General features: G+C 42.3%; 1 protein-coding gene across 2 annotated transcripts; it reads left to right on the plus strand.

Annotated features, from left to right (window-relative positions):
- Positions 1 to 9: 9 nt before the first annotated feature.
- Positions 10 to 25,352, plus strand: NDRG1 (N-myc downstream regulated 1; the record flags this gene model as incomplete). Of its 2 annotated transcripts, XM_081996933.1 has the most annotated exons (15): positions 10 to 72; positions 2,765 to 2,800; positions 10,358 to 10,463; positions 12,127 to 12,247; positions 14,187 to 14,249; positions 15,942 to 16,002; positions 16,461 to 16,547; positions 18,097 to 18,153; positions 19,068 to 19,171; positions 19,547 to 19,603; positions 20,479 to 20,530; positions 21,314 to 21,361; positions 22,931 to 22,966; positions 24,297 to 24,348; positions 25,087 to 25,352. In XM_081996933.1, 15 exons carry the CDS (start codon positions 10 to 12, stop codon positions 25,350 to 25,352), a joined length of 1,209 nt encoding a protein of 402 aa, XP_081853059.1. The 2 variants fall into 2 exon arrangements, with proteins under 2 accessions (XP_081853059.1, XP_081853060.1); XM_081996934.1 differs by lacking the exon at positions 2,765 to 2,800 and having other exon boundaries at positions 10 to 102.

The following is a 25,352-nucleotide window of genomic DNA, read 5'->3' on the forward strand; positions in this document are numbered from 1 at the left end:
CTACTGACCATGTCAACAGAGTTCCAGGATGCTCACCTTGCAGAGGTGAAACCTCTGGTGGAGAAGGAAGAGGTAATTATTTTAAAGCTTTTTAGCGCTTATGTGTTTTATTTTACGGCTGCTGTTGGAACTGCACGTGTGTTCTTAAATTAGTTCTAACATTGTATGGAAGCCGCAAGTAAGAGAAACTGGAGATGGAATAACAGTGGGTTTTTATTACATAGATAATGTGAAACTGAGCCGAAATTATTTGGTCTTTCTCAGTCTTTGGTTTTACTTTTCTCTAGTGCTAACCTGGTGGTGACATTTTTTGTTTGCTGAATAATGGCAGTTCTGGCTATCTCTAGTCATTCTAGCTATTTTGAATGATGCCAGTTGGGCAGTCTCATGTCGATCCATCGATACCTATAGACCTCTCAATGTAGAAATACAAACTTTTCTCCGTCAGCTAGCTTTCAAGGAGGCACAGAGAGAGCGTTTACTTTTCTGCTGGGCACAGCTGAGTCTGGAGGAATGGCTCTGCCCCACCTCGTCCTCTCCGGCAGCGCTGAGCTGTGAGTTACGGCCAAACCGTGACCATGTCTGCAGCCGCTGGGTGTGCATAAGCCACAGCCATTCCTCTGGGATTGCAGCACAGAGACATCTGCAGCTTTGTTTTTTGCGTAGCCCTGTTGCACTTCTTTCCACTTGATTTTGCACCAATTTTCTCAAAAAATCTGCTCGCCGCGTCTGGGTTCAGTGACTGTCTGACTCCTCAATGGTAGCAATACTGTGCAAATAATTCACTGTAATATGTGAAGGAAACGCTCAGCTTTTTTCTTGAATCAAAACTAAGATTTTTCTTTTGTTCTCAATGATTGTAATTCTTGACAATTACACATATAAACATGTTGTATTTTTTCTAGTTTTCTACACTAGAACTATTGATTGCTCTATATGCTGCTTTCTTTTTTTATTCCCTACCTCTTTTGCGTAAACACTTCAGAAAATCATTTCCACTTGCAACTGCAGTGAAATAGCTAGAGAAAACTTTAAACACGGCTCCTTTGCCAAGGACATTGCATGAAAGCAGAGCTTGTTTGGATACCAGTGAATGCAGCACTCAAACTTTTCAGAAACTAAGGTCCCTTTTTAATGCCAATATTGTTCAGTAGTAGCAAGGCGAAGCAGATACTAAACAGCAGCCCTGTGGGTACTGAAATGCCCTTGCTTCAAAGTTCAGAAATGTATTAAAACACTGGTTAACTTCCTGGGTTTCTATAGCATGCAGATCAAAAGTTGGAGCCTTGACAGTGAACCCTATATGCTTTTATTCACAATGTTACCTTAAGTTTTGTCTGCGTGGGGAAACTAGCAGGGTTTGATTTCTGCTGTGGCTATTCTTAACATAGGTTGAAGGCAGTTACTGAACGTATTTTGAGACCATGGAAAAGACTGCCCTGAAGGACACTCAGCACGTACTATGGTTAACAGTCGCATGCTGGCTTGTTGTGCCTAGGTTTCTTCTACAGCTGAGTCTTCGTTCCTGGGCACTGATGGAGCCTTATTTCACGTGCTGTCTAGACAGATGCCATATCAACTTATTCCTTTCAACTCTAGACCCCACAGGAACACCAGTGTATGAAACTAGCTATGTTTAAAAGGTTGTGAGACCAAGTATAAGATTAGAAAAAAGCAAATTGTCTAAAAGTAAGGTTGTGTAAAATGACTTCCACAAGCTCAGTCAGCTCTTTGGATACTTTTTTTTATATACAAGCTGTGGCCTAATTACCTAAAGATCACAGCTCTAGAGTCCTGCCATAATTACGGGTTGGACTGCAACGCTTTGAGGTCCGCCGCCTGAGACGGTGTTGCCCAAGACAGCAGTTATATTGCTTCTGATGTCTTCCATCCTTAATTTAGCTGAGCTTCTGGGACTGTATGACCTCCCTGCCAGGATCCTAAGCTTTTTATCTATAAATTTCTCTTCCAAGCTTTAGCTTCTCTGTTATACTCTGCAGTGTAGCAAGTGTCAGGTTGGCTGCTCTTCCCACTGTTTTCAGCCCTCCAGTGGAAATATGGGCTTGACTTCTTCCTTTTCTTTTAATAAAAGGAGGTGACTGTAAGACACTTCATCCTTTGATGTTACAAGCCTTTTAGACTATTGGAGATGGGGAGGATGTCACCTTACTCCTCTTCTGGTGGAGATCCCCGACAGGCGGAGCAGCTTGTCAGTAGTAGCGATGGCTGGTCACAGGTCGGAACGGACCTCTCCGTGTCCAGCCAGCCTCCCAAACTAACAAGGCCTGTTTTTGGCGAGGCTAAAAGCCTTCCCACCTTTCATATCACATAACCAAATCCCAGTAATGACTGCTTAACAGAGTTGCAAGCATTCAGCGCATGTTTGAACGGTGGCTTTCCATCCTCGGCAGGACTGAGGTGGGCTCTTGGCTGCCCCATGGCTACAGTAAGTAATGGAGAAAAGTTCAGTGTTTTACTGCTTCAACTTGTCCAGTGATTTAACAATAACTGAAGGTGCACCAGCTTTTGTGCTTTATTTTGCTGGTCTGTAATCTAGTATTTCACTCCTTTCATTTTCTCTGTGAAGATTAGTGGGTAAAAGCTCTTCAGTGAATTTTTGCCGTTCAGTAAGAGAGCTTTCACTGCCTGAAGGAATTGGGACAGAGCTCTCGGCTGCAGAACCGGCAGGTTAGAGCACATGTGTCCCGCAGATTTCTGTATCTGCAAAAGTTACCTGCATTAATGCTTTAAAATCTCTTCACAGGCTATCACTCGCCTCCTTCCAGACTTCGATGTTCAGGCAAGTAAAGCTATTCCTCTTTTTTCTTTTTTTTTAAAAAGGGAAACTGAATTGACACTTGAGAAAACAGCAAAATGTGATCAGAAATGACTGACTGCTCACCAGAAATACTGTTACTGTGGGAGAGGGGTCTGAATGGGGCTCTGACGTAGTGATGTGAAGGGGACTGCAGGAGGTCTTTTCAGACTGCAGCTGAGAAAGTTTCATCCAAAAGGGGTGGCTGGGTTGTAAGCGGCTCTAATTCTTGCGAAGAGAATGAGATGCTTCAGCAGTGGCAGCGAAAGCAAAATATTCCCCTCCCACATGGACACACACTTTCCCCAATTAATTTTCTTTCTTTAATGGTGTGCGTGCATTTCCTTGGAGGAAATGTCCTTCCTGATGTATCCTGATACGCCGTTGAAGGTTTCCAAAAGATTCCTGAAGCCCATGGAGCAGTGGAAGGCACTAGGCAATCGGTTTTGCCCGCAGCAAGAGCGACAGTAGTTTCCACATGTTTTATTTACAGCCAGAACATAAGAGTTCATAAAGTGCACCACTAGGTCCAACAGTGGCTTTCCACTTTCTCCGTGTGTCATGGTTTTGAGAGCTGACTTTGTAATTCTTCTAGCTCCCTTTGACTATTATTTTACTGCCATTTGGGCATCTGACTGAGAAGTTTGTCCTCGCTGGTTCTTAAGCTGCGACTAAGGAATCGCACGGTTGTCGGAGTCAGGATGGGTTGAACTTGGAGGGAGACCAGGGAACTTGTACCTGCCTCGACAAAAAGAGCGAGCAGTGAATTCCCATCACTGAGGACAGGAGGGAGTATGTGTGGGGAAAAGAGGCGTGCCGGGTGTCTTATTTTTATCAGAGGCGTGTGAGGAGGGAGGTAGATTGTGCGGGAATAAGGAAAGCTGTTAATTTGTTCTAGTCTCTTGAATGTGCAGGTGGATGTCTTTGGAGGAGATAACCCTTCTGTACATTGTGGCATGTTGCACTTTATTTGCACCTGTCTATATTTTTACTCAATGCTGTGCAAAGTGGTTAAAAACCCAGCACAAACTCAGCAGTCTTTTCCCTGGAAATGGAGACAGTTATCTGAAACATCTTTATCATCTTTCAATGTCTCTTACTTCTGTAGTATCCTGCATCTTCCCCCTCATCCTTTCTAATGATGAAATCTACTGCCTGAAGTCTTGATAAACGTAAGTTAAAGTTGTCACCGTGCGGCTTCCTGCAGGACTGTGCACAGCATGGGAGAAGCTTTCTGTTTGGGTCCAGATTGATCACTTGCTTCAAACCTGAATCACAGATTATGTCTGCTAACAGGAATACCGCAGTATTTTTATTAAGAATCCAGAAGTGACCCATATTTCATTTCTATTCTTGGAATAAATTTGCTTGGTTTGTAAACCATGTGTGTATATATAGGGTTTTTTTTTTAACTTGCAAGATCAAATTCTCTAAGCCTTTTTGGGTTTTTTCCCATGTTTTGGATTAACTGTCACTAATCCAGACCAGTGGTTCTTGTCATTTAGCCTTGTTCTGCCAGCTCTTGCTTTTTTAATGATCTTTTTTGCTTCGCATTTAATCTTTGGTTGTTCTAGTTCGGGAAGGAAAAACGTGGAAGAACAGTCTCAATCCGTTACGTTAAGAACTGCTGCTTCAAAGGAGGCTTAGCTTTGTTCCTTAAAACCAGAAGTACCCTACCTATGTGTCTTTAAGTTCTTCTTAAAGAACTGGTTGATTTATGAAAAAGGTGGCTTGGAGCTGTTGAGAGAGCCTTGATTACTTAGTTCATTAGAGAAGTTCATGTGTGGCCCTGGAGGATCCAGGTCACTCGGGACTGATGCTGAAACTCATGTGTGCTCTTCATGAGCAACCTCTCCCATGAGCCACAGGTGGGAGGACAATGGACCTGGCCAGGGAAGGAGGTGATCAGTGCTTGGAAGGATGGAGCTTCTTTCTTAGTGCATGTGTATGGATGTGCATGTCCACCGTATCACTTGCAACTTGCTGCGAGATGTGTTGGTTCCAAAAATCAATTACATCTAGTTATTCAGATTCAGAAGGAGATAGGCTCTTAGTCTACATGCTGTTTTAGACAGACTTGAGTTAAACATACTTCTCCATTTTTGAAGTAAGCTACTGTATAGTGCAATATTGCCCTTCTAAATGCACACGTTGCAAGACGTCTGTGTGGTCATTCTCTGGAGGAGAGCTTTCGTGGAGTTACTAGGGGATGGCCAACATGAGATGGAGGAACTGGCAGCTCTGAACTACCTCCAGTCAGCACTATGCGTCTGTCTGTCTATACCTGTCTGTAGCACCTACCTGAATCTATGTGAAGGTCCCCTGCTTCCCAAGAAGGGGAGTGTTCCTCACCAAAACCTGTTTTAGCACAACTAACCATAAATTGGTGCAGGGCAGGGTGCCCTGTGCTGCTTTGTCGGCTTGATGCCAAAGGCATTTTAATTGTATTTGCTGTTTGGTGTATTTGCCTGCGCTCTGGCTCGGTGGCACTGGAGCCGATGGAGACGCGGCTCCTCCTCGCAGTACGTAGTTCTCTTAGCTTTGTGTTTCGGAAGCGAGCAGTCCATCAGAAGGCTGCTTTCTCAAGAGCTCCACAAAACTTTCCAAGCTGTGCGGCAGCTCTAGGGAGCAGAGATGAGTTTGTCCCTCCCAATTTGTGGCTTGTGGCCATCTATATCCACCGGCATGCAAGGGCCACTTCTGCTTTTCCTCTTCCTCCTCCTCCCGCACGCCGGAAAGAGCCGCCTCACGACGGGAGGCAAATCCTCACAGCACGGCGGGGTGGGTTTCCCACTGCCGCCGGCGGGTGCAGTTTGGGGCTTTGCAGCGTGTGACACAGATTTCCTCGTCCTCTTAGGGCTGAAGGAAAGGGATGGGGCTGGTTCTGGTTCTGTGCTTTTGCAGAGCAGTGAGACCCAGTGCTAACTGGACTGGGAAGGATCCCTGGGCAGAACTATTGCAATAACCTGCTTCAGTTCCTGCACCGAAGTTTTTGTTACTGGCTTCCACCTTAGCAGAGTCACTTGCATTTACATCTACAGTCATCATACTTACTAATGTACCTGTCAACTCACAACCTTTTCCTTAATGCTGCTATTTTAAAATAGAAGTCTTCACAAAAAAGAAGAGAAAAATAGCTGTGAAAGTGGACATTTGGGCTTTAGAAGAACATAAGATGCAATAACTATTTTGGCGTAGAAAAAGCTAGGGGCAATTGCTAAATGACTTCAGGGAAGAGGGGTTTTGAAACCCAACATTGCAATACCACATTAAAAGCTCAAATATTTTTGGTCTTCAAGATATTGAAAAAAACTAGTGAAAAAAGCACACACAGGTATTAGTATATTACATTTCTTAAGTAATGTGAACTTAAAATGTACTGTCTCCCAGCAATTTAAAAGCAATTTAAATCCTCTTTAAAAGCTCTGAAGCTTTTCCCTCAGTTCTGAGGCAAGAGAAGGGAGGTGTATTTAACAGGCATAATATTATAAATTAAAATAAAAGCATGAGATGGTAATTGAGGATTAAGTATATTTGAAAGCTTTAAAATAATCTTGATGGAATACAGTATTTTACTTAAAATATAAAATATGGTGGTTTTAGGAAAATGTGCAATATCTGTGTGGTTTTCCTTTTTAGGTATCTAAAAAGGGTATTGGTTGCATATCCCATACTTCAAAAAAATGAGTTCATAATCACGTTCCTCAATCCATGTCTTCCTTAGCCGGGGTAGAGAGGGGAAGGAATAAATGAACTCTCCGGTGTTATGGATGTACAAATTGGCTCCAACCTCATGACAAATTGTCAAAAAATGTTGCTTGACCGAAAAATAAAATCTACTCTGGAATGGATCAGCTCCTTCAAACTAAGATAGCCTCTCTTAAATTGCATGTATCAAAAGTATTTTTGTGTGTGTTTTTAGGGCACTAAGATAAGACTGCACCTCTGTTAAAGTGAGAGATGTGAACAGATGGTGTGTTTGTCTTTATCCTTCTATCGGATTAGTGTACCTTGGATTTTTTTCCAAGATAGTGTTTTAATACAAATCAGTTGGTTGAAGAGCCTCTTACTATAATGTTGATGTTGATTGGGATGTGCTGCCATCTGTTTTCAGTGCTCTGCATTTTGAAAACATCCATCCCTACATCACGTAGACAAATCTCTTGATCTTTAATAGGATCAATAGGGATGTGAAGTTGTTGGTTTGATGTCACCGGAGAAACTGGTTTAAATTGGTTGTGTTTTAGGAGAACCTATTGGGTATTCTTCATTAAGAATTCGTGCTAATGGAAAATAGCACAGCCCTCTTGAATTAGGGGAGTCTGACTGTGAAGGTAATGAGGAATTAAATCAATTGTTAAAATGACTGTGATTTATGCCAGTAATTAGGAGTATGGTCGCCTGTCATCTCTGAACTATTTTTAGTTGACACTGAGTTTGAACTAGACTCAGGCTTCTAGTTCCAGAAGAATTAGCTGTGGAGGTCAGTGGGATGTGCAGGTTCAAGGGTCTGGCTTCATCTACCACGAACAGATTTTTTTCTTTCATGCACAAAGGAAGAAGATCCCAAATCTTGAAAGGTGGTCCCTCCTAAGAAAACACATTCCAGGTTTTCAGTGCTGTTACTGGAAGAATCTAGCAATAAAAATCTGGTGGTATGAAATGCCTGTTAGTCTCTAAGCGAGGAGTAAATAATTTCTATATTCCACACTCAGCAGGAGGTGTGTTACACAATATTGCTTATTCTCATTACTGGTGTTAAAGTTGCCGAACTATCAATTGTTATGCTTTGTATTGAAAATTATCTAAGTACAGAAGGAAGATAGAATGTGGAAAATATTAATTGCTATTATTGTCATGGTTTAACCCCAGGACGCAGCTCATCCCCACGCAGATGCTTGCTCACTCTCCCTTTGGTGGGATGGGGGAGAGAATCGGAAGAGTAAAAGTGAGAAAACTTGTGGGTTGAGATAAAGACAGCTTAATAAGCAAAGCAAAAGCTGCTCATGCAAGCAAAGCAAAACGAGGAATCCATTCACCACTTCCCATGGGCAGGCAGGGGTTCAGCCATCTCCAGGAAAGCAGGGCTCCATCAGGCATAACGGTGATCTGGGAAGACAAACACCATCACTCCGAATGTCTCCCCCTTCTTTCTTCCCTCGGCTTTATATGCTGAGCATCATGTCCTGTGGTATGGAATATCCCTTTGGCCAGTTGGGATCAGCTGTCCCAGCTGTGCCTTCTCCCAGCTTCCCGTGCACCCCTAGCCTCCGTGCTGGTGGGGTGGGGTGAGAAGCAGAAAAGGCCCTCGACGCTGTGTAAGCACTGCTCAGCAATAACGAAAACATCCCTCTATTATCAACACTGTTTTCAGCACAAATCCAAAACACAGCCCCACACTAGCTACAATGAAGAAAATTAACTCTGTGCCAGCCAAAACCAGCACAATTATTAATTGCTGTTATTATTAATTGCTATCTAAATCTCTTTTGGCATATTGTATAATGAATATACCTACAACACCCTATTTTCTGCCAAAAATGAAACTTAAAAGTAAAATTAGTATGACTGATGTAGGAATACTTTAGACTAAATGTTGCTTATCTACTTTGGAAAATACTAGATTTCAAAAGTTTAAAGTCCTCTTTTGTTGTTGTGGAGGATCATTCTGACTTACACTAGGACTTCAAAGTCTTTTGTGTTCTTACTGGAAACTTTACTCCTGGCTTCTAGGAAAGAACTTGCTTCTGATTTAATTTAGAATGAATTTGGGGTGTTCTAGCATTTGAGTTAACAAAACCTGAAATGAAGCCAAACTTATCAAAACCTGATGGAAACAGCAACAGGAAAGACTGTACGAATTCCCAGGTTTGAAATTTGGCACTTTTGTACATTGTGTGGCAGAGACTTAGTTCATCTTTAACGGCCTGAGCTCTTTTAAGTACTTGTCCTGGTTCAAACGTAACTCAAATCCTATTTAAGTATGACGTCCTCATGAATTAGTCTGTTTTGGTTTTTCCAGCTGGGCATTATGGGAGTCATAAGCCTGTGCAGGGTAGGAGCTTGTCTATATAACCCGGTTTCCTTCTTGGACAAAGTAGAAACCACCTACTGTACTCTGTCTGACTTGCTGGATTTATCACCCTGTTTTGCCTAAAGATGGTGCTGGATATGGAAGATACAGCTTACCTGCTAAATAATGCAGTGAGTATGCAGAGGGATGAATCTCTAAGGAGACATAAAAGCTGAACACTAGTGTTTCAGCGGAGCATAGTTAGATAGCAGCAGTGCTCAACTCACCTGGACTACAGGTCAGGGGCGGATCTTGATTCATTGCTGGAATTATAACTTAAAACTGATGTAAATGTGTAATTGCAAGGAAAATAGGTGAAATGTGGAATAGTGTTGCCTAGCATCCTTATTTTCAACAAAATGCATGGTGTATTTCATGTGTCAAGTTACCGAGCTGAGATTTACAGCGAATTAATACCTCAGATCTCAGAAGAGCTTCTGGGTTTTGCTCTGTGAAGGTTTTCACAGAGGCTGTATGCACCTGATTTCTACAGCATAATTTGTAGTAGATTTTAATTTAACTTGCCCTTTGCCTCTGGGCATTGCTGCATGGAGCAAGTCAAGCAAGCCTGGCAGGAGCAGACAGTAAGTACACGGTACTGAATGACATGGATATCTGTGTCCTGTACAGTGCATAAAATATTCTGATGAAGTGCTAAGACTGGCTACTAACTATATACTGCCGTGACTGTTATGTGAGTGTAACGGTATTGTAAATATTTGTCATAAGTAACTCTTGTTTTGTGATTCCCTTTATACATGTTGGCAAAGTAACAAATTGTTTATACCCAGCTGAAGTTCAAGCGCAAAAGGAACAAAAAACTGTTCCGTACGTTGTGGGTGTTAGTACGACCCAAGTCACATCTAACTTGCATAGACATCCAATAAATAAATGATGGTACTCAGGAGGTCTTTGGTTTAATAGTAAAGGTGTCCTTAGCTTTAAGATCATTAACTCCTGTTATGTCAAATAATAGCAGAAAGCTTCTTAACAGTGTTTCTCTGATAATCATCACAACAGTGTTGTGGATATGCTGCTCTATAGCAAACTTTAGACCGTTGGGTTTGTGCTCAGGTCTGTCCATAGCAAGCTGTAAAGCTAATGCATGTGGCTGTTGTGTTCATTGGGGAAGGCTACTACAATCCCAAGGTCCCACCGTGTGGTAAGTCTTTATGGTGAATGCAGGCTACCTGATACTGCTTTCTTTGGGGAGTAGCATCTGGTTAGAGCTAGCAGCTTAAGTGCTTCTGGAGTTCTGCGTGCACTGGAGCAGATGACAGCTGGACGCAGAACGTTAGCAGAGAGCCCCTGCTGTGGGGGAGAACGGGGCGCGTGAGCACGGGAATTGCGGAGACCCCCGGGGCGCCGGGCAGACCCTGGGATGGGGCAGGACCCATGCTCCTGGTCACACAGAGGTCTCCTGCAGCAGGTGGACAAGCTGCTAACAGGTTCCTCCTGTTCTTTGCCAGGAGCAAGATGTGGAGACTGTGCACGGCTCGGTCCACGTCACCATGTGTGGGACTCCCAGAGGGAACCGGCCGGCTATCCTCACCTACCATGACATCGGGCTGAATCGTAAGCAGACTTTTCATTTCATAGCACAGGTATGGCCGGTTCCTTAACGCTACTGCCGTAACCAAAGGTGTGGAACCGGCGGTGGTTAGAAACCTTTCCCAGGTCCTTGCTCATTTACGTGCATTGCAACCAGTTAGTTAGACGGTACCTAATTTCTCTCGTACAGCAAGTTTAATTCTCAGATTTTTTTTTTAATCCTCTCAAAGTAAATAATGGGAATATTTCACTTAAGGGAGCAAAAGTCATCTGGTATCTCATAGTGACTGTGTACAAACGCTGTAAAAACATCTGTAGGGGATGACTGAGGGTGTGTTGCCAGCAGGATTGAAAGCAACGTTGCTGGTGCTTTGGCTGAGGCTCCTGTCTGATAACCAGTCTTGTGCTGCTGTGGGCTTATATGAATTACGTGTCAAACCACGATGATGAAATGAGTCTGGCATTGTGTCCTTAGCCAGTATTCAGAAAATAACCTGAAGTGCCTATTATCTTATCTGTCAGATCCAAGAATACAATGACCTAATATCTAGATCTGCTTTAATTTGTTCTTTTCACTAGTACTGTTTGTTTCACACAAGTTACCGTTTCTTAATCCATATTTACATTTAAAAACACCTGCAGATCTTTAAAGTCTGGCTGTTGCTGGGGGGCAGAAAAAGTCTGTTTTCTTGACTGTTTTTTGTGGAACTGCCCTACTTTATTTTGGATTTTCAGTGGATCAGGGCAGAGCTTAATCTGGGTCCCATCTTTGAATAAGACTTTTTTCATTCTAGAATTGCAAAGTCTATCTTTATGGTGGATAAACTTTCTCTCCCTTTGAAAGTGAAGGAACCTTTTCCCAAAATTGAATATTCTCCTAAAGCTCATTTTGGCTAAAATGTTTTATATTCTGCAGTGATTTTGCTTGTACGTTGTAGTACAAGGACATTCAGAAACACATACAGACTATTGAAGTGTTTTCTAGGCATCTCAAAGATGGTGCTACAGAATTCGTGCTCTCCACTCCAGGAGGAAAATATGCTAACCCTCTCCCCACATTAATATTGCTTAAAAATCAGAAATCAAATCACCTCAAAGTTGGGAGCCTACAGCACTGAGTATCCCAGAAGGACGCTTTTGTCTTTAGCTGCCTGCAGCAGCTGATCATACAATGTTTATCTTGTCATATTTGGGCAAAAGCACAAGTCACGATCTCAGCCTTGGACACTTTTTTGCTCCATCTGTTTTGACACAATCCAAAGAGAAATGACTGGACAAGTAAATGGATAACTTCATCTAAGCCAAAACTAGGGATGAATACTCCTGACTGAATTTTGTTACTGTTTTAACTTTGTATAAAGAAAATTTTTTTGAGATTTTGGTGTACCAGGCAAATACTTCTGGCAGCTACCAAAATCACATGGATAAACCCTAATGGGCCATGAGGAAGGAGCTGTTCAGGTTTTTTGCTTCAAGGAATTAAAGTTGGTACAGGTTGCTTTGGAGCAGGGCTTTCCTCCTTATAAAAATTAAGGACTGCCACTTTTCCCAGGCTGTAACATAGCTCACCTGATTGAACCAACTTTTCATTAACCTGCAGAACACGTTAATAAATTATTTTATTATAGCTGCAAACTTACTGTTTCCCCTCAGCATAATTATTCCATATTTTCTATTCCTTTTCAAGATAAAACTTGCTTCAATCCTCTCTTCAACTTTGAGGATATGCAGGAAATCACCCAGCACTTTGCAGTCTGCCATGTGGATGCACCTGGTCAGCAGGATGGAGCACCGTCTTTCCAAGCTGGGTGAGTCATCAGGGAAACAGCCCATTCTTTCAGAGTTATCCTCCTTCTGGAAGAAAGAGTCTTGGTCTGCAGTTTGATTAAAAAGCACTTGCGGCAAGCACAGTAGTTGGCTTTTGAACTTAAATCCTGACACTCTGTTTCTAAGGTACTGGAGCTCTGGGAGCTCTGTTGTGTTCACCAGGTCCTTTGGAGCTGTAATTTGTGTTTTGTCTCTAACTAAACTGCTTGTAAAGCAGTTCCTTGACAGATGTCCACATCTGGCAGTTTAAATATCGAGTTACTTTGATTTGTAATGACATCCTGAACACAAATACAAAACTAAATTGTTACTATAAACAAGGTAGGCATTAGCCACTATATAATGTCCTTCCTAAATCCATGTTTTCTATGAAATGGCAGCATGGTAGATGTTGATAAGTAGACTTGATACCTGGAAAATCCAAGTTGTATACTAACAAAGTAATGTACCCCCACAGAGTAACATAGATTGTTTGCGTACTCCTGACTGTTTATCATGGATGATGCTGTAACTGTTGGAAACGTTGTGTGCCACGAGCACTGTCTGCCGAAGTGCTTGTCCCATTTAGTTCCAATGACACAGGTTTGCCTTAAGATGCCCCTTGGATAGGAATCGGCTTAGTTGAGGAGCAAAGCAGCCAACATGTTGAGGGGAGGGTACAAGGCAAGGAACAGTTCTTCTGTAAGGACTAGGTATTAAGGAGCTTATATGTACACTTATTGCATGAGCCAGTCTATTTCCCTTCTTAATTGTTAAGCTGGTCTGATGCTGAGGAGATCACGATGGGCCAGGGTCTCAGCTAGTGCTAACTGCACTAGCCCAGTTGTCTACCAGAGCAGCCTACAAAGCTATTTCAGTCACCCCACTTTGTATTTGTTCGAGTCACGAGCTTTTAAGTGTCTTAACCCTCGTGTCCTGAGCAAGCATTAACACTTCTGAGTTGTCAGCTGCATAGGGCAGGCATCATGATCTATGCTACTAAAGACCACTGCTTAATAACATCATGATGATGGCACAAGAAGCTGTATTATCTCTCCCAGCCCTCCAGCTGGGAGACCAGCGTGCTCAAGTTAAGTCATAGCTGTTGCAGTGACACTAGCTTTTGTCATGACAAGTTTTAGCTTCCCAACAAGAAAATCTAAGAAAAAGTGTTGCCCTGTTTGGTTTTTTGTTTGGTTTTATTTTGGAGACTAAACTAGAGAATCATTAGGTGTAGTCCTGATGGGAAACAGAGATTTGGATACATCCTAGGCAGATGTCCTTCAGCTACTTTGGGTGGATTTTTTTTTCCATGTGCTGCTCAGTTGAGATTTTGCTCAGAATTTCCTTCCCTCAAAATTTTATTTCTGCTCTGCAGAAGACCAAGAGCATCAACTGACAGCTGTTTTTATTGAATTTCCTCAGCAGCTGCATAGCCCTTCCTATGCCTTCATTTTCTCTGTCAATATTAGTAGAAAGCTATCCTCATTTATCCTATGGTAATTTGTCTTTCCACAAATTATTTGTCAAAGATCTAGATCTCATTGCTGTAGTCTGTGATTCTACAACATGGGTAAACCTTTTTGTGGTGGATCAGAAGTACAAATGTGGTGAATGTGGTTGGAAATTCACCTCTTGGGTTCAAACTTTTTCATAAATGTTAAGCGTTAACTTTTCTTGGAAGAGATTCATTAAGGTATGTTTTGCTCTCAGCCAGACCCAACATCTATCATCCTGTAACTCACATAAAGTACCATATAGATTATGCTCATATTTCTGCTAAATTACTTACTTGTGCTTGCTCCTGATTTAAATTCAGCTCATACTGTCAATGATCTCATAATAAGCACATTTGACATTAAACCTACAGTGACCACTATGTCTCTAAACAACCCAGCCTACTCTACCAAAAGTAACTCCACAAACACATATGTGTTGTAGGTACATGTATCCCTCCATGGATCAGCTGGCTGAAATGCTTCCCGGAATCCTGAAACAGTTTGGGTGAGTGCAGAATTATTTACTTATTTTCCTCATTCTTGTCTCTACGTGGCACACCGAAAGAGCAGGGCAGAGCAAGTGTTCTCCTGTGCTGCCCATGAAGCTTTGGTCTGACTATCTGGCATTTTGTTTACTAGAGTTATGGTTGTGGCCGGTTTTTAATTCCTCTGTTACAGATGGATCACTCTTGCCTTTGTTTCTGAAAGAGCTTATTTCTTTGGCCTTTTTTGAAATGTCTGTTTATTTTTAAACAGGAAGCAACTTCGAGTGAAATCCCATGTGCCTAATTTAGGGGCTTCCTCCTGTATTTTCTATGCCTAGCCCTGACAGGGGCAGGGCACAGACAATCTCTTCTTCCCACTGTAACAGCCCACAGTTTTCCTGTGTGGTTAGCAAAAAAAAAAAAAAAAAATGTAGTCCCATCTCAAGACACTGCTTTGTTTCTGTGGCTTGAGTGCCTTAGGGGGTCAGTCCAACCTCCTTAAGCCTCTTCTACTACTAAGTGCAGATGCCAGGTTGCTGATGTGGAAGGACCTGATGGCAATGTTCCTCTGCCTGCCTGCAACAAGTTTAGGTGCATGTCCTCCCTTAAAGCTTTAGCTTTAGCAGGAGCTATAGCAGAGAAAGGTACCTTCTCTGTGGAGTTGGTGCTCCTGCTACACAATGGAGAGCACAGGTAGGCCCTCCAGGGCGTTTTCAGACCACGCAGACCAACCCTGGCATTCAGGGTTAGGCAGCCTTGGAGAACAGAGAGGCTGGACTGCTGGTGGGGGATGTAGTCTCAGACCAGCACCCCAATTTAGACACTGCTTAACTGTTGTAAACAACTGTTACAGTAACTCTGTCCAGTTTTACCTCACTATCTTCTTAAGGGATGTGTTTTTTGAAACACCTAATCTAAGGCACAGGGTTGCCAACTCTGCTCTTGCACTGAAAAAAGTGCTAACATAATGTCAGTACCTTGGAAATCAGTTAAACCAGAGTGTACTTACAAAGCCTTGATTTAATATTGCTAATGAGAATGAAACCTATCCTCAGGTATTTTTCCTAAAAGCATTGCATAACCTATTTTTCCGAGTGGTTTTGTCTAGTCTTCCCTTCCATGTATTTTCTAAGACCTTGAAGGTGATGCTTTAACTGAAACTGGTTTTAATGCAAATATTTGGTTTGTCTCTGCCCTGTTTGGTTATGAAGTTTAAACTTGATGACCCCAGTGGCTGGATAGCATGAGAGATTTCCCTGCCAGCCCCCTGTTAGAGAGGAATTGGTGTCCCAGTTGGATAGCTGTATTGGGGAGGGCGGGGGGAGCCTGGGGAGCAGGGGGGCTCTATTTAGGCTGCTGATTTCAGGACTATATCTTATAAGTTTTTCTGGCATTAGAGTAGCCATTTCCTTCCAGGATCAGAACAATGCTGTGGTTGCTCAGTGTATTTACTTAAAGATAAGTGAGAATTACTGCTGCCCTGCAATACGTGAGGACCAGCGTCCCGCAAATGTGCCAAAAACAAACCAGTGGCTACATCGAGCTCCTTACTGGGGCTGGGGGCATTGCTGAGGGTCCATGGTTTGCCCGAGCTGCAACCCCCCCTTCTGTAGATACACACTGGCACGTGAAAGAGGAAGGCTGCTGATGCAAGTTTGTTTATTTTCGGTGCTGTCTTACTCATTTCTCTCTTCCGTTTTTTTGCTGCGCAGGCTGAAGACCATTATAGGAATGGGAACCGGAGCCGGTGCCTACATCTTAACCAGATTTGCTGTAAGTTTTGTGGAGCTTCCCTAAAGCCTTGAACCTCCTTTCCCTGACGTGTTGTCACCCCCGTAGTGAGTACAGAGAATTCCTGCTCTGGCGTGCCTATTTAAGTAAGCAGTTAGGCTTTTAAGTGAAATACCACAATCTGCGGGATAGCTAATCCAGAAGACCTAGATTTTCCATTTTGAGGCCTGGGCTCTACCCAGTTAATTTGCAGAAGGTTTTTTTAATGGGAGTTCTCTATTTAAACTGAGGGTGGAGAAGAAGTTAAATCTTAATGTTCTCCAGCTGCTCAGTTGAATTGCTTTAATGAAAAAATTTTTTGCATACATACGCTTGTTTTGTGCAAGATAAAACTAGACCTACCGTCTTCCTATCCAGGAGATAATTTACAAATTTAAATTTTATGCTGATTGTCAATTTGCAAGGGATATGTGATGAATCTTAAATCTTTTCGTTTGCAGTTAAACCATGCAGAGATGGTGGAGGGATTAGTTCTCATTAATGTAAACCCTTGTGCTGAAGGTTGGATGGACTGGGCAGCAACTAAGGTAAACATTTTTAATTTAGAAAAATAAATCATACTGCAAGCCTGTCAAGCATGAGGAGCTGGGCAAGCTTGTGTGTCAGGGCATTGCTGAGGACACAAAATATCCCAGGCTAATTCCTTTGGGGTTTATTCTTCCATTTGCAAACATACCTCCTGTAGAGCTAGCGATAAAAAGTAAGTACTTTGAGGAAACAGATACCCATGGTATAATGGAGCTACTGAGTGGACAATTCTTAAGAGCTAGTATGCACCAGGGGAAACCTAGTTTAACCTGGTCACAGGGTAGTTTTGGAAACAACTTTCTTTCAAGTAAACTTCAAGTGTAGTGTAACATTCAGTTCTTTCTTGTCCAGGGCTTTGTTTACCAGCACAGTCTAAAATGTGAACTAGAGCACAAAAAAATGTTCAGAACAACATCTTCCAGGTTTCAGTCATCTAGCTGAGTCTTAGATGCCAAAAAGACTCAGAAAAGGGCATTAGCTATGGCAACTGTGGACAGGCTGTCCATACAACCGGACTTTTAAGTGAAAATATTCAGGTACAAAGAAGCTTCCGTTAACTGTATTCTTTTATAGTTGTAAAAAAGATTGCAATGTGGGAAAACAGACGATGCAAATTCATTTCAAAAATCTTCCTGGAACCAGTATATAAATAAGTATATATGTCACTCAGATTTAACCCGTTAAAACACTTTTCGGGGTAAACTGATGAAAAGCACTTTGTATCATTCAAGGGCACGTTTTAGTGAATGGCAGTTGTAAACACACTGAGAAGTACAAATGTTAGTGCGTCATCTTTTAACCACACATAGAGTCAACACATTGTAATTGTCTAGGGTGATATTAAATGTAACGACAACCTCATAATACTGGAGAAACTTTCCAGAGCTGGAATGTAGCATTCTTCCAAGGCTAAGTTACTATTATCTTTTCAAAAGTAATTTTGCATACCAGTTTATTTTGGTAAGTTTGATTGATTGGGAAGTATATTTAGTAACTCCTCTACATTGAGATGTACCAGTTGACCCATTTTGGTTATCTCACTCAGTATCTCACCATAATTAAATTCTTCCACATCTGCCTCTGCATTCCATCTCACCTAAGTGTTGCTGACCTTGGGTGTACAGTGGGTGCCCTGTATCCTTCTGTGCTTCCAAAGCAAGAGCACATGCTCTGGAACATGTGCTTTAAGTACCAGCTCCAATGTATCGTCAGTGTTTGTTAGGGAACAGACCGGGCAGTGAGGTTAAATGACGCCCATTTGGCTGGTTTGCTTGGCGTTCTTGCAGGGAGCGATTCCATATATACCTGTGCCACTAGTAGTGTGTTCCCTATATAACTGCATGAGTAAAGACATCCTATGAGAATGACTCAAATGTCAACAATGCCTAATGATGTTTTAGTTGGATCGAGGGGGGAAGAATATCAATCGTATATTGTACATATAAGGACAGCAGAGAAACATCCATTGGTCTACTTATGGGTAATTAAAGATTTCAGTTGTTCCAGGATTGTTTTAATATCAGATACTTAGATAATCTTGCTGTTCAGATTTCAGGTTGGACAAATGCTTTACCAGACATGGTCATTTCACATCTTTTTGGAAAGGTAAGGATGTTCTGAAGATTCCTCTGATATATTCAGTCATCTGTATTTACCACCTGGGGCTGGGAGGAGGGGAGAAGCCTTCACTTAAACAACAAAGTGCAAAGTTAATCTGTGGTATATGATTCATACTTGTGTTCCCAGCATTTTGGAGGTGGTATGCTGCCGTGGGGCTTGCTGTGTCCCGACAACTCAAGTGCATCTCAGTCATGACAACCCTGTTTAGACAGCCAACACTTAAACACATTGTATGTGCTTATGTTCTGAGCAGAATTTTTATATTGTAATATACTTGTAACTCTGAGAAAACTCATTATTAGTACTAATGGTGCTCTTCAGTACAAGCCTACTTTAATGGAAAGCGCTATACTGTTTTCTGAGGCTACTTTGCTGCACTTGAAACTGTTAGTAAATGGGGTGGAAAACTCCATTCCAGCAGAACAAGGAACTGATCTATAAAGACTTAACAGACCAAACTGTTTGAAAATGTTAGTGATTGAAGTCCTTGAAGCTTAGTTATTTACTGCTGTGAAATTTGAGTTCTGCATTACATATGTTTGTAAGTTTTCAACATCTGCTTCACCCTGGAAACATTTATTGAGCTTGTTACCCTGAATCTTTTTTGTTTTAAAAACCTCACACTTGTCTGACTGCAACCATCTGCATTACAACTACATGTTTTGCAATCATAAGATCTTGATATTACAACATACTGAAGTTTTAAAGCAAAAAATGTGGTACTGCAGTTGGAGGCTCTCATTAATTCTGGGTGACACCATGGGGTGCTAGAAGTTGTCCTTTCCCTAAAAGTGCACTCGTGTATCAGACTCATATCTACACAAAAGGACTGCTGTGCCATGTCTTCAGATCCTTTCAGAAAATAGCCCCTATTCTGAATGATTCTGTCTCCTCTGTAGGAAGAGATTCACAGCAACCATGACCTGATCCATACTTACCGTCAGCATATTATTAATGATATGAATCAAACCAACCTTCATCTCTTTGTCAACTCTTACAACAGGTAAATACATTTTACCTGATTTCTAACTGGAAACTGTTTTAAGAGGCTGTCCAGCTCTTAGAGCAGTATTACTTGTGTGGTGGAGTTACTTGTGTTCCCCCAGTATAAAGTTCTGCTTGATAGTGCCTTTACGGTTCTCAGGTGGTTTGCTTATGGGAGAAGGACCTTGTGCATTTGTGGGGAGAAAGATGGGACTGAATTTAAGACATTGATACTTCAGTCTAAGAGTGGTTCTCTATCAGTTGTGGCGGCTACAGCATATATCAGATTAAATTACCATATGTGAGTGTCTGTGCTTTCTCTAAACTAGAAGAATATGGAAGAATCTGCAAAATTTCAGTGTATCAAGAGCCATTGTCCTCTCCTTTTTTTTAGTCGGCGAGACCTAGAGATAGAACGCCCTGTTCCTGGAATAAATGTTGTCACCCTTCAGTAAGTATTTTATTTCCTACCAGTTCAACTGTACATGATGTGAGCAAAGAGGTGTGACCACTGGGTGCATTGCATATCCATTGCAGAGCTGTAGTTGAATGTGCTTATGTGCTAGATAAGGATCTTGTAACTTCATGTAGGAGATAAGAGCTTACTGCAAGTCAAGGACCACCATCAGGAAGACTTCCCCCTTCAAACTTCAGAGTCATATTAACTGAAATGGAAAGCTAAGTAATTCCTGTCATTGTGTATCTGCAAACTTGGGCTTACAGGGTAATTACTCGAAAAGTAGATGTACTTAGCTTCACCTGGAAATGTGTCCTAGTTAATAGAAACTATAGCTCTGAATGCACTAAAGCTGTGCCTGTGCAACCAAGAGAACATAAACAAAACCAATTAAACCAAAACCAAACCTTCAGGAATTTGGAGCAGGTATGAAAATGACTATCTGCCAGATCTTCTGCTAATAGCTTTTCACTTATGCCTCAACTGTGCGATGAAACAGTTGTCAAGTCCTTCTCTGCTCAGCTGCTGATGTTTACACACAGGAGACTTTGAGACTCTGCTCTTCTGCCAATCTGGTTGAAATTGGATGGCAGGTCCAAAAGTCGTAGCTCAAGGGGCAGGGGAGTGGGGGTGAGACTTTAATGCTGATGCCCACGTTCAATTTCTTATAAAACAAGGGATAAGATCACTGGGAAGGGCTGATTGCTATGAGATGGGGAAAATGAGAGATTCTCAGGCAAGGTATTGGAGCGTGTCAGTAGATCTGCAGCTGATACAATGGATTTGAAGTGAAGCAACACAAAATGCAGCTTAGGGCAAGTCCGGGCTGGACCAGAGAGATACCACTGCCTCTGTGTGCTTCCTTGCAGATGCCCCGTCCTCCTGGTGGTTGGCGACAGTTCCCCGGCGGTGGACGCCGTGGTGTGTATATCGAGTGTCTTTGCCACCGTGCTAATGGGCCGGCGAGGCCGGCAGAGCTCACGCCCGCCCAGCAACCGCGCTGGCTATCGATCCAGCCCAGCTGGCTCTCCTCTTTCAGACCACGGGAGAGCTGCCATTAATTCCTCGCTCTTTGTCCCCTCTGTCTGTGCACCGTTATTTAATAGCTACTGCGTTAGGAACAATCGCCACAGCAGTTCCAGTGAACCGCAAATATTTTCCTTTAGAGAGGAATCTGCTGCTGGTATTTTAACTTGTTCTGTGGTGTTGGAGCTGTGCCCTGGGTCACTATGGAAGCGAAGAGCTTCTTTTTGACCATTATAATTCGCCCCAGATGACTGAATGACTTCAAATGTTGTGCCTTAACCGGCATGCCCGGTCTCTGGCCTGTGGCCATATGGCTGCTCACCACTTGGGACGCTACTGGATGACCCCAAATCACAAGATAAACAGCACTTGTTGCCCCTGGAGTCCCAGAAACAGATAAAATAATCTCTGATTCCCAACTGGGAATGGGGTTGGTTTGTACATGGAAAAGAATACAGTCAGAAAGGTGAGCTGCCCTACTTGGGTTTAAAGATGTATATATGCATATATAAAATCTTTATACAGAAGCCTAAAATACTCAGTTTAGTCCGTATTAAGACAGAAAACAAGGTATTTAATCTGATATTTTGATATCTGATATTAATCTAATATTTTCATCCAGCAGTTCATAATTAAAATCTTGTGTATAATGGCTTATGCTGCTGTTCTTTGATACAGGTTGAATGCAACTCAAAGCTGGACCCAACAAGGACCACACTTCTGAAGGTAATAACAAAAGCTGGTTTAAGTGAATATTCCCCTCATTTAAAATCAGATGGATTAACTAAAAAAGCAGAACCAGAGTGATGTGCTTCAGTATAGATAACAGTGAGAATCTGGTTCTGATGTGGAAAGGCAGTTCCTTCAGGGTAAGAGTATTTTAGTGGGATAAACAAGACTAGGGGCTTCTTGTCAACGTTAACAACAGGGAATTTCTCAGCTCCTCCATTTTAAAGCATTATGGGTGAGACTTGAAACACTCAGTATTTCACATACCCATGATGAATTTGGCTAGAGCTGGCAAAGTTGATCTCGAGGCATTTCGAAAGGTTTGAAAAAAGCCATCAGCAGAGTGAAAGTGCAAACTGACTTATTCTGTTCCTGGGCTTGCCTGTCCATCAACAGTAGTGTTGGATGAAGAGAGAGCTGATCAATCAGCCACGGTTTTGTCATCCTGCCTTTTATAAGGGCACAGTCCAGGACATCCTACTGTTGGAATTTATTCTCTTATTTTCAAAAAAGTTGATAAAATGCACTTCCAAACAGCAAAACATCATGCAAAGGCTTTGGCTCATAGTTGGCATTCAGAGTATGGGTGCAGTCTTCAGCTCATTATTGATGAAGTAAAATAGAATGAGCGTAATAGCATGCAAACAGTGAAGCAACTTCAGTCACGCTTCTGCTGGAAGCTTTTACTGCATCTCTTTACTGAACTGGTCAGTGAAAATTATCATAAACAACTTTTCAAAATGCTTTTTTCCTCCTGACATTGAGGAGTTACACTGCTGACCTACCTCGTGGACATGGCAGACTCACCCTAAGAAAAAATCTGACACTATCTCAGATCCTCTATTAGTGACCAGCCTTTGCTCAGTCCAGGGATACAGCTGATGCCAGATGCTGCTACAGGCTTGTTTCTCTGCTAGCTAATGCTAGATAGGATTCGGGGTTTCCTGTAACTTACAACTCCACTGTTTTCAGCTTGTGGTGTTCCTTGGAACAGGAATGTTTTTGTTGGGTTGACTTTGAGGGGTGGAGTGGCAGGGAAAATGAAGTGCTCCAAAAATATTGCATGCACTTAAGATAGCTTTTCTAATTTGGCTTTCCCTGCTTCCCTTGGCAAGTCAGGCTGTTGCTTGCCATCCACAATCTCAGCAAATGATTCTTCCCTGTCACCTCTGAGGTTTAGGTGTTTGTTCTCTCTCCCCCGTTTGTCATTCAGGTCAATACCAAGTCATGTTAATGTAATTCAGAGCTGAACTTGTAACCAGGACTAATAGGTTAGTTTCTAAGAAACTGATAATCGCTGCCTAGCAAAAAACATTTATTTGTAGCTCCAGCTGATGCTTTGCCTGAGGGTCAAGATACTCTGGGGTTTTCTGGGGTGCAGTCATTTTAGAATGCTTTTAGAAATGTTTAACTGCTTGCTTTGATGCACTCATCTATGTATGTTACTCACACAACAAAAGGAAATGTTTTCCTGCCAGATAGCTAAAAAGGTCATTTTAATATATCCTGAGCATAAATGAGTCCCTCTGGCATTATGCTAACTGGCTGTTCTCATCCCCGTTTCAGATGGCTGACTGCGGTGGGCTCCCTCAAGTTTCCCAGGTAGGATTTGGCTGACGGAAATCCTACTAATCCTGTTCTACAGCGTGTCAGACTGCAACAAATGGGTGTTTTCCTGTAGGGTACTTGCTGTTCCCAAATGTCAGCCAAAGGGATGGTTATGATTTCACAAATAATGATGTCAGTCGGTCATCTGAGCTTTCTTTTTTCTTTAAAGACCAGTGAAGCGCAAAATTAAGATTGGGAGGGGATATTATTTCCACTAATTAAGTCTTAACCCAGTAAAGGTCTGAGGTGGGAATGCGGAGGTATTATTTTATGCGTATCTACTGAGCTAACACGGATTAAGGCTTGAGCACTAGTGTTTTAAAAACAAATTCTTATTTGGACTATTTATAGTATAGATCAGGAAAGTGGGAGGCAGGAAATATCAACGTTATGTTCTTGCATACACTGACTCGGCTTGACTGAGAATGAACTGGAGATCCTGAAATATATTTAAGTATAAATTCCAAGGCTGCTAATAAAACCAGGCTGGGAAAGTTAAAATTTACCTGTCCTCTAGTGTTGCTTCACTAAAAGAGCTGATCTGTAAATCAGCTTTAGAATGTGATCTAACATCTAAACAGGTTTCTAAGCAATATAATGGGGTGTTCACAAACTTAAGGAAAAAACTGAACTCGTAATTACCTGCGAGAAATCTCTGTACAGGCAGTGTGTGCTGTAATGGTGTCGGGGGGACGTCTTTTTTAAAGCCACATAGGATTATGTGCATTGCTTCTGTTATACAGAGTTTATTCTTTGCACAGATTCAGATAGAATTGTACAAAAAATATAGGCAATATTGACATGCGCAGTTGAGATTATGAGGCTTATTTGGCTACTGTGGCAGCAGCAGAGAAAAGTACTAAGTGCTTCATTGCAAGAACATCAGTCATAGGCAGTTGTGCTAGTTTATTCCTGCTGAGCTTTTTTGCCCTATAAACATAACTATCAGCTCTGACTAGTTGAATTTGTTCTCTGCTGATTGGGAATTGCTCAATGGTTGACCCTGTAGGAACTGCCTTGTATATTTTGAGGCCAGTTGTTTCACTCTGTCTCACCTGCACGAGAAAAGTTTGGGCCAGACTTAGGCCACCTGTAGTCGCCTCTCTGGAAATCTCATTCTCAAATGCATGTGTCCATTTGGTAAAATAATGGGGCAGAGGAATGGTGGAATTCTGTCATGTAAATGACATTTTCAGACATTCAGTAGAACCCGGAGAATATTTAAGATGTCCCTGTTGAGATAGGGCATGTGTGGCATCTATAACATTGTAATGTAACTAACTTGCTGGGCACTGCATACAATAATACTCTCTTTCTTTTGCAGCCTGCCAAACTTGCAGAAGCTTTCAAATACTTTGTTCAGGGAATGGGATACAGTAAGTATTGGCTTTACGGAATGGTTCACCTGGCTACCAAAGTTTGGGCATCTAAGCAACCAGAAGGTCTTCTGATCCCAGATGTGCCATCTTTTCCCTGTTGGATAAGCATTTGCAAGGGGAAGAAAAACACCTGTGGTGTCTGGGCAAAGGGTTTTCAGACCAAATTATGTTACTAAATAGTAGAGAGCTTTGTAGACAGCTTATACCCACAGATACCTACTTTACTTTATCTTGATATTTTTAAGGTGGATATTTGTAATAGTGTCCCCTTCGTTGCATTGCAGGATATGATTCATACGCTGCGCACAACATTTAAGACCCCGTTACTTCGGAGACTTCTTTGATTTGTAGCTCTTTGTCCTTCATGCATGTGCTTCTGACAACTGCTGTTGTCTAGATGCATTTCTGGCCTGGGCTGCCAGCAAAAATTAAACATCTGAAAGTAACAGGAGGTCTGATGAGTCTCTTTAGTTTTCCCCTGGATTGTTGCAGCCACAGCAACATGCCATAAAGCTCAGTCTTGAATCCCTCAGCCCTGGCCTCTGATTTTGCCTTAGTAATTTGGGTGCCTTAACTGTATGCCTGGAGCAGTGGTACTTCTGCATGGGAATCTACCATGAAAAGTATATATTCAACCTTGAAGGTTTCTCCGAGGGTGGTTAAGGCTCGAGAGGAAGGCAAGGGCTTTCTTCCAAGCCCATGAAGCAAGGCATTAATCAAAGACTCTTCTTCCAGTCCCCTCTGCTAGCATGACCAGGCTGATGAGGTCCCGCACTGCTTCTGGCTCCAGTGTAACCTCCTTGGAAGGACAGAGGAGCCGGTCTCACACCGGGGAAGGCACAAGGAGCCGATCTCACACTGGGGAGGGAACGAGGAGCCGATCCCACACCGGGGACGGTGCCAGGAACCGCTCCCACACAGACACACGCATTGATCTGACGCCGAACTCGGCAAGCAACGCTGAACAATCAAGCCCCAAGTCCATGGAAGTGTCCTGTTAG

The sequence above is a fragment of the Phaethon aethereus genome, assembly GCF_964289735.1.
Source record: "Phaethon aethereus genome assembly, chromosome: 2".
In the NCBI taxonomy this organism is placed as follows: domain Eukaryota; kingdom Metazoa; phylum Chordata; class Aves; order Phaethontiformes; family Phaethontidae; genus Phaethon; species Phaethon aethereus.